The sequence below is a fragment of the Mastomys coucha genome, unplaced genomic scaffold (genome assembly GCF_008632895.1).
Source record: "Mastomys coucha isolate ucsf_1 unplaced genomic scaffold, UCSF_Mcou_1 pScaffold21, whole genome shotgun sequence".
Lineage (NCBI taxonomy): Eukaryota > Metazoa > Chordata > Mammalia > Rodentia > Muridae > Mastomys > Mastomys coucha.
The window spans coordinates 188,993,487-189,002,815 of NW_022196904.1; the positions used below are offsets into that span (position 1 = coordinate 188,993,487).

At 46.7% G+C, this 9,329-nt stretch overlaps 1 protein-coding gene across 2 annotated transcripts in view; it reads left to right on the forward strand.

Moving 5' to 3' along the window:
- Trub1 (TruB pseudouridine synthase family member 1) overlaps nucleotides 1-8,915 on the forward strand; it is a 44,449-nt gene extending 35,534 nt beyond the window's left edge. For both annotated transcript variants that reach the window (XM_031390827.1, XM_031390828.1), the window contains 4 exons: nucleotides 2,427-2,499; nucleotides 4,174-4,313; nucleotides 7,198-7,254; nucleotides 7,900-8,915. In XM_031390827.1, coding sequence (XP_031246687.1) covers nucleotides 2,427-2,499; nucleotides 4,174-4,313; nucleotides 7,198-7,254; nucleotides 7,900-8,159 — 530 coding nt within the window. In that variant the 3' untranslated portion in view covers nucleotides 8,160-8,915. The remainder of the gene's footprint in view (nucleotides 1-2,426; nucleotides 2,500-4,173; nucleotides 4,314-7,197; nucleotides 7,255-7,899) is intronic.
- The last annotated feature ends 414 nt before the right edge of the window (nucleotides 8,916-9,329 follow it).

The following is a 9,329-nucleotide window of genomic DNA, read 5'->3' on the forward strand; positions in this document are numbered from 1 at the left end:
CCTCTCCAGCATCTGCTGTCACCTGAGTTTTTTATCCTAGCCACTCTGACTGGTGTGAGGTGAAATTTTTTATTTTTTTGGTATTGTTTTTAACCTTTTATTGATTCTTTGTGAATTTCACATCATGCACCCCATCCCCTCATATCTATCCTCTGCCCTTGCAACAACCCCCAAAATAAAAAACAGTCAAATAAACAAAACAAAAATAAAAAGCTGAACTCATAGAAAGCATCTTGCTGCAGAAGCTCCTAGTGAGCCCCACAGTGAGTCCCTCTGTGTACACGTCTCCACTTGCTAATGCTCATTGCGTTGCGTCATTGGTCTGGTTGCCCCACAGTGAGCCCCTCTGTGTACACGTCTCCACTTGCTAATGCTCATTGCATTGCGTCATTGGTCTGGTTGCCCCACAGTGAGTCCCTCTGTGTACACGTCTCCACTTGCTAATGCTCATTGCGTTGCGTCATTGGTCTGGTTCCTATGAATCCATCGTGCTGTGTCCTCACTAGGCCTCCTGGTTGCTATTGCCCTGTGTCATGGAGATTCTGGAGTTTGATCAGCAGGACTGGCCAGCCCTCCTATATGCTCCACAATTCACAGATGATGTAGGTTTTGGGGTGGGTCAAGTCATCCTGGATCTGGGCCTGGGTGGCAGCTGAGCTGGTTACCCCTCCAGCTCTCCCTTACCTGCATTACCAGGGTGAGCTCTCCAGCGCTGCTCCAGCTAGGCCACCCAATGCCTAAATAGTAGGAGGCAGGGTCGGCTCTCCTGTTCTCAGGCCCTTGGGACCAGCTTACCCACACCCACATCTCTAGAGTTAGCTCCACTGTGCTGCCCAGTCAAGGCACAGGGCCCATACTCCCAAGTGTTGCAGCCAGCGAGGGCCGGGCCAGCTCTTCTACCTCACAACCTGTGGGCTGGCTCACCATGCCTTGCCTCAGGGCCAGCTCCACTGTGTAGCCCAGGCAAGGTACAGGGCCCCCTCTCCTGAGAGCTACAGCCAGTGATGGGGCAAGGTCAGCTTTCCTGATCTCAGATGTTGGGGCCAGGTCTCCTGACTACCACAGATGATGAGGAGTAAGTTGGAGGAGGGCATCACTCCTTGCCTACTCCATCTCATGGAAGATAGGTGGTGGGGCCAGCTCTCTGGTGCTCATGCCCATAGGGCCAGCTCTGCTCCCTATCAGGGCCACATGCCCCCCATCATGGCCACCTCTCCTGTGCTGCCCAGGTGACGTGTAGTCCATGATCTCCCAAGTGCTGCAACTGGCAAGGGGCAGAGTGAGCTCATTCACTCTCATGATCCCAGGGCCAGCTCTCCTGACTGCCACAGGTGGTGAAGGACCTGCGAAGGAGGGCATCACCCCCGCACCCACACCACCTCACAGCAGAGAAGTGGTGGGGTCATCTCTCCCACAGTCATGCCCTGAGAACCAGCTTACTCATACCCCTGCTACCAGGGCCAGCTGCACTGTGCTGTCCAGGCGAGGCTCAGGGCCTGGTCTCCCAAGTGCTGCTGCCAGTGAGAGATGGGGCTAGCTCTCCATAGTCCTTCAGCTTGAGGGGCAGGGCCAGTCCTGCACAGTCCTTGAACATCTGCGTGGTCCCAGGCAACTGCCCAGACCAGGGATGTCCCCATGGTCTCTAGTGGTAATAGGAGCCATGGACATTGACACAGATATCTGTCACTGCATGGCTGTAGACCTAGACATGACCCTCAGGGGCAGCTGGGCTGGGACTTCACCATATCCTCCGATGGCGGGGCTGGCCACTCACAACAGGCTATTCCTTCCCACCCTCACGTCTCCAGTTCCGTCTCTTTTCATAATGCTCACACTTTTCCGTTTCTCTTTCTCTCCTGACTGTCACCACACACTTGTACAGTGTAGTGGCTCCTACCACAGGTGGGCCTCTGTGTGACCTCTGTCCACACTGCATGTCATGGCGGCGATGGGCCTCTAGGTGGCATGGTGGCAGGCAGGTCACCTGTGGTGTGGCCCTTCGTGGTTTGGTCTCTGTGTGTCCTCTGCCCGCCACTCTGTGGAGTGATTGCTTGGTTTCTAACTGCCTTTCCTCACCAATACCTCGAGGCTTGGCATGGTGGTTGGCAGATCTCTGGATGTCTTCTATTTATTTATTTGCATAAATATTTTCCCTAAATATGTCTACACTACCATGTACCTGGTGCCTTCTCAGGCCAGAACCAGGGCATCAGATCCATTAGGACAAGAATCATAGAGGGATGTGAACCACCATGTGGTTGCTGGGAATTTAACTCAGGTCCTCTGGAAGAACAGCCAGTGTTCTTAACCACTGAGCTCTCTCCAGCCCCTGTAATTTGTGTTTCATTAGAAAAAAAATGACTTCTCACAGTTGGGGCTATTGCCTCTGTGGCCATTGTCATCTTCCCTTGGTTCATTTTTGGCAGATGAAATAAAGCAAGAAGATATTGAAGGCATTCTGCAGAAGTTTACTGGGAATATAATGCAAGTACCCCCCCTGTAAGTTCAGTTATTGAATTTATGTTTAATTTTATCATCTGTTGATTAACCATGACTTAGAATAAAGTGGGCTCTCTTTTGCTGTGTTTTAATCTGGTCATTGAATATAAGAAGAAAGAGATGAGCCCATCCAGCGTGGATATAAAGCTTTGATCCCAAAGAAAAGGTGTATATTTCATTCTGTGCTGGATGGTAGTGCAGCCTGGCCTCTGTGCATCCTGTTTCACTGACTTTTCAAGGTTTCTGTGTAGACATCAGGGCAGTGACAGAGTCCAGAGAATACAGTGAAAGTCTGTTGCTATGCAGGAGCAACAGACTGGGGACTCTGGGTCTCAAGTGCTGCCTGGTTGGCCCCAGAATATTTTAATTTTTTTTAATAAACCTTTTTATAGATTTATTTATTTATTTATATTTATTTATTTTACGTGTGAATGTCCTATCTGCACTTACACCAGCATACTAGAAGAAGGCATCAGATTCCAGGATAGGTGGCTGTGAGCCACTGTGTGGTTTCTGGGAATTGAACTCAGGACCTCGAGCAGATAGTACTCTTAACCATCTCTTAGCTGTCTCTCCAGCACACTCAACAGATAAAAGTTACAACTTTGTAAGGAATGAGTATAGATTACTTCACACCTGTCTGGGTGCCTTAGGGTATCTGTCTCTAACAAACACCACAGGTGCTCAGAGTATCTATCTGTGGTGCTCAGAGTATCTATCTGTAACAAACACCACAGGTGCTCAGAGTATCTATCTGTAACAAACACCCCAGGTGCTCAGAGTATCTATCTGTAACAAACACCACAGGTGCTCAGAGTATCTATCTGTAACAAACACCACAGGTGCTCAGAGTATCTATCTGTAACACCACAGACTAGGAAGCTATTTCACTTGGTTTTGGAGACTATGTCCAGGACAAGGCACTGGCAGAGTGTTTGGCTGGTGAGCGCCTCCTTCCTTGAGGTGTTGTGTGGCAGAGGGATGAAGGCATTTGTCTGTGGTAACATCCCCTGCTCTGAGAGCTCTGTTTATGCCCTGGACACTCTCCAAAAGGCCTCTCCCCTTGCCACCATCATCTTGGTACTTAAGCATTCAGCAGGTGACTGGGAGGTGGAGGCACCACTCAGCCACTCCTGTGTACACACGCTGTTTGACACAAATGCATGCGTGCCTACAGGACGCATCAGGTGTGTTACTGATGGGACTTTTAGAATCTAGATTTCTTCAAGATTTTTCTCAATTATAAAACTTATACTTTTTCAGTAAAATCTGCATTAAATGTTTGAATCATTTGTTAAACTAAGTTAAATATATATTTATCGTATATAAACTGCTTTAGCATTCTCTGTAGTTATCCACAAGTTTGTGGTGTTTACCAAGTGAGACTTTTTTTCAGGGAGAAACTATCTCTGAGCTGGGGGCTAGTGAAGGGAGTTGATGAGGTCAACTCCAGGAACGTTAAAGAAAAAAATGGGTGCTGCTCACTGCTTACATTAGTCTCAGAGATACGCGGGACTGCATCCCGAGATAGGGGCAGATCACGAAGAAAGACAAGTTGAATTTCAGGAGTGCTCTCAGTGGGAGGAGCTGCTCATCGTCCTTCGATCCCTGCTGCCTAGGATTCCTCCCTCAGCGCCTCACCTTCTCATTTCCATTTTCTCCTTATCACATAAGATATTCTGCACTGAAGAAGGATGGACAGAGACTCTCAACATTAATGAAGAGAGGCAAGGCGGTTGAGGCCAGACCAGCCAGGCCAGTGACTGTCCATAGCATCTCCCTCCTGAAGTTCCAACCACCGTTCTTCACTCTAGGTAAGACATGAGACAGTCTGCTTTGCCTGTTTCTTTGTTTTGTGTTTGGCTAATTTTACAAGGTTGGAATGGAAATCTATGGTCTTGGAATTTTTTTGAATGTAAGAAAAGTTGTACTTTGATTTCTTGAGGTAAATGTAACTAAGCTCTTAGAGGTTCAGGGTAACACAAGCAGGCTGACTTTCATGGTTTATAACCATTTTACTGTAAACTGGGAATTAAATACTTAAGGTCTCTTTAGAGAAGTGTGTGGAGGATATATGTTTTCAAGATTTTAGAGCCTGGCCCTCCAGAGATGGCTCAGCAGTCGGAGCACTAGCTACTCTTCCAGAGGACCTGGGTTTGATTCCCAGCACCTACGTGGTGGTTCGCAGCCCTCCATAGCTCCAGTCTCAGGGATCCTATACTCTCTGACCTCTTTGGGAACGAGACACACAGTACTCAGACATATGCACAAATAAATACCACAAATGTAACAATTAAAGTAAATATAACTTTTAAAAATTTTTAGTTTTTATCTTACAGATTTTTTTCTTCCATTTTTTTATACTAAATATATTTGATTTTAGAGTAAATATTGATCTTTTAAACAAAGCCTTTTTTGTTAATTGGGAATGAGAGGCTATAAAAGCAGACTGATTTCTATCTGCCGGGCTCCTTTTTGTAAACTGCAAGTTATTGATGTGAAAGTAGCTAAGACAAAAGTATTGTTGGACATCTGGTTCTAGTGTTGTGACCTGGCTCAGGTTGTCAGTTTGAATATGGGGTGCATACTTGAAGTAAACTAAAAAGCCAAAATACTTGTTTATAAAGTTGTAAAGTTGTACAAGCTTCGATATTTTTTTGTCCTTGGGCTCCTGAAATTAATCCAGCAGATAATTTCACAGCAACCATGAATAAAATCCTTTTCCCATGGGGTTTCTCAAAGCCTTTCCTCCCTCCGCATCACAGTGAGCTCCTGCAGACGGTGGTGCATGTGAGACAGTGAGCTCCTGCAGACAGTGGTGCATGTGAGACAGTGAGCTCCTGCAGACAGTGGTGCATGTGAGACACAGTGAGCTCCTGCAGACAGTGGTGCATGTGAGACACAGTGAGCTCCTGCAGACAGTGGTGCAGTTAAGACAGTGAGCTCCTGCAGACGGTGGTGCATGTGAGACACAGTGAGCTCCTGCAGACAGTGGTACATGTGAGACAGTGAGCTCCTGCAGACAGTGGTGCAGGTGAGACAGTGAGCTCCTGCAGACAGTGGTGCAGTTAAGACAGTGAGCTCCTGCAGACGGTGGTGCATGTGAGACACAGTGAACTCCTGCAGACAGTGGTGCAGTTAAGACAGTGAGCTCCTGTAGACAGTGGTGCAGTTAAGACAGTGAGCTCCTGCAGATAGTGGTGCATGTGAGACACAGTGAGCTCCTGCAGACAGTAGTGCAGGTGAGACAGCTCCTGCAGACAGTGGTGCAGTTAAGACAGTGAGCTCCTGCAGACAGTGGTGCAGTTAAGACAGTGAGCTCCTGCAGACAGTGGTGCATGTGAGACACAGTGAGCTCCTGCAGACAGTGGTGCAGTTAAGACAGTGAGCTCCTGCAGACGTGGTGCATGTGAGACACAGTGAGCTCCTGCAGACATTGGTGCATGTGAGACAGTGAGCTCCTGCAGACGGTGGTGCTTGTGAGACACAGTGAGCTCCTGCAGACAGTGGTGCAGGTGAGACAGTGAGCTCCTGTAGACAGTGGTGCATGTGAGACACAGTGAGCTCCTGCAGACAGTGGTGCATGTGAGACAGTGAGCTCCTGCAGACAGTGGTGCAGTTAAGACAGTGAGCTCCTGCAGACAGTGGTGCAGGTGAGACAGTGAGCTCCTGCAGACAGTGGTGCAGTTAAGACAGTGAGCTCCTGCAGACAGTGGTGCATGTGAGACAGTGAGCTCCTGCAGACAGTGGTGCATGTGAGACACAGTGAGCTCCTGCAGACAGTGGTGCAGTTAAGACAGTGAGCTCCTGCAGACAGTGGTGCAGTTAAGACAGGGTGCTGTCCTATGTTTCCTGATTCTAAAGGACTTGATAAATGAACAGAAACAAAAACAAAAAAATAACCAACCAAACAAAAACACCCAAGACCTACCAAGTGGTCTGTTCCATTCATCCCATGAAAGGGCAGACTCCACTTTAACAGAGCCAATAAAACGTGAAGGATTTGGGTTTCCTGGCTGCTTGTAAGCCATAGAAGTGCCTCACTGTATTGACTGGAGAGGGTGGAAGAGTGTACCCGGTTTTCTTCTGCAAAGTCAGGTGTCACACAGGTGTCGCCCTCCATGGTACTGTGTGGCTTAGATTTGTTTAATGTTTTGGTTATGTTTCTCTCACAGGACTGTCCGCGTAGTGTTCCTCCCCAGCACAGCTCTTCTCACGGGCAAAGGGAGTTTTGATTGCTCTTTGCTTATATTTTTTTTCAAATGTTATAAAATCTGAAACTATTTGAGAAGCCTATGGCTCATGATAGAAAAGCTGAGATTTCTGACCACTTCAAGCATAGTAAATGAACAAAGTGTACAAATCTGAAGCCATTCTTTTTAGCATCTCGAGCTCATGAGAGCAGAGCTGGGGTTTCTGTTTCAAACCTATTAAATGAACAAGGCTGAGGTATTAACGTCGTGCAGCTTGCCAGTTAATTTAAAATGTGTTCATGACTTTCTACCTACTCCACACTCAGACGTTTGGATCTCACAAACACATATGCTGCTGCATGAATAATGTATGGCTTAGCACATAAATATTTTATGGCTCAATTGTTTGCATAGCCATTTTTACATGTGTTGAAGAGCATCGTTTTTATGTAAAGTGGGGCTCTCAGGAGGTCAGCCTCTCACCACAGCACTGCTAACCTTCCAGATGTTGAATGCGGAGGAGGTTTTTATATCCGAAGCTTGGTCAGTGACATTGGCAAAGGTAAGCAGAGAATGAATTATGAACCATCATTTACAGAGTAATGCTCCTTTCTGACGGGAGAGGGAAATTTCTGTTTTTCATTTTCCCGAGGACCGGCTGAGGAGCTAAACTGCTTTTAGTTCAGATGCATTGTGGGTTTATAGTGTGCACTTCTGAGTCCCAGTGGCTGCCAGGAGGTGCTGGTAATGGAGAGGGAGATGGAGAGTGGGTGGAAAGCCTACATCTTTTCAAGTAAAAAACGTTTTAACTCAAAGTAGAGGTCAGAAAAAAAAAGTTATCCTTCTAAAACTTATTTGCATTGATACAAATCAATTTAAAAACAAAAAACTGAAAGGCACAATCTTAAAAGCTCTGGCTCTACCTCTGCTGTTCTGGTCATGTGACAGTGGACAGGGCACATCATCCTATTTGCAGAGTAATGGGAATATTTATGTCCTGGGCTTGCTTCAGATGCCAAGTAGGGAAAACAGGTGTAAGTTCAAATGCCTAGCTCATCTTTCCTGCTTAAGCATTGACTTACCTCGGGCTCTGGGCTCTTGAGCTGGCCTGGCGCCCTGGGACGTCAGAGGTGAGTGCTGTTGACTGGAAGACTGGGTTTTGAACGTTGTATTGCTCACCTTGCGTTTTTCCTTCTGGGTGCTGTAGAACTCGCATCCTGTGCCAGCGTGCTGGAGCTGACCCGCACCAAACAGGGACCCTTTACACTTGCGCAGCATGCCCTCCCTGAAGACAGGTGGACCATCGATGACATCGCACGGTCCCTCGAGCGCTGCACATCCCTTCTGCCAGAAGAGCTGACGTTTAAAAAATTAAAAACCGAGAACTCCAGTGACCAGGTTTTAAGCTGTGGATATATAACTCTCAGGGAGACAAAGAGAGAAGATGACGCAGTTAAGACACTTTGAGCTGGGCTGGGAGGATCATTTCCTGGTTGGTGTATATCCTGACCCAGGAATGCCCATACACTTCTTGAGTTCTTTGCAAGATGTCTTAATGACTCTGAATGATGAATCTGATTGGATTCAGATAAATAAGTTTTCTGAATTTGATCTTTCCTTAGTCTCTTTCCTGTGAAAAAGTTAAACAGTATTCTAATTACAGAAGACTAAAGTCTGAGCTGCAGGTTCCACTGGTCTCACAGAAGTGTCAAACTTGCTTTGCTTAGACTGGGGGAGGGGAGCATTCATTCTTTTGAAATTCTCTGAATATATTTAAAGTGCTCAGTGTTGAGCTGTCCTGTGTGTTTGCAGAGCCTATCGCTGCTGGGAAGCGCTGGTGGGCTGTAGTCAGTTGTGACTGTGTTCCTTGGATCTTGAAAATGAATTCGTTTTCCTAATAAATATCTGTAAATGCACAAACTTCTGCTTCAACCACTAACAGAATGTAAATAGTGTAAGACGTGATTCATTTCAGATCCTATCTTTAGCTGAGCTCAGCTCCTGTAGCTGTGTACTGTGGCAGCTATTTCTGTGGTCAACCACATGGTATCAGAGTATAAAAATGTGATTTTTAGAATATAAACTAGAGAATGTATCTTGGATTAAAACACTGTCCTGCCTGTTCTGTAGTGCCTCTCTGTGACTGTGGAACCCTGCAGGATCCAGTGACATGGTTTCTGTAGAAATGATCACAAGAATATGATCACATTTTAAAACAGCAAATTTTGAGTGCTTCATTGTTTTGTTATGGGACTGTGTATTCATTTATTGTGTGTTTTGGGTTCTTAAAGACAAGAATACTAAGGACTGGAGCTGGAGAGGCGAGGACTCGCTGCCTGTCCAGCAGGCAGAGAGTGTAGATCCCTGCACCTGCCCACATCAGACAGCTCCTGCTACTTCAGCTCCAAGGGACTCAACACCCCCTGTGGCCTGCGGGCCCCTGTGAGCGCCCATGCCTCCACACACATACATAAATAATTACTTTAAAAGATATATAGTTTTAACGCAGGATGGCCCCACTCACTATGTAGCCGAAGCGCCTCCTGTCTCTACCTCCCAAGTGTAGAGGTTACAGGCATACGCCACTGTCTTGTGTGGGAATGTAGTATAGAAATTACAGGCATACGCCACGGTCTT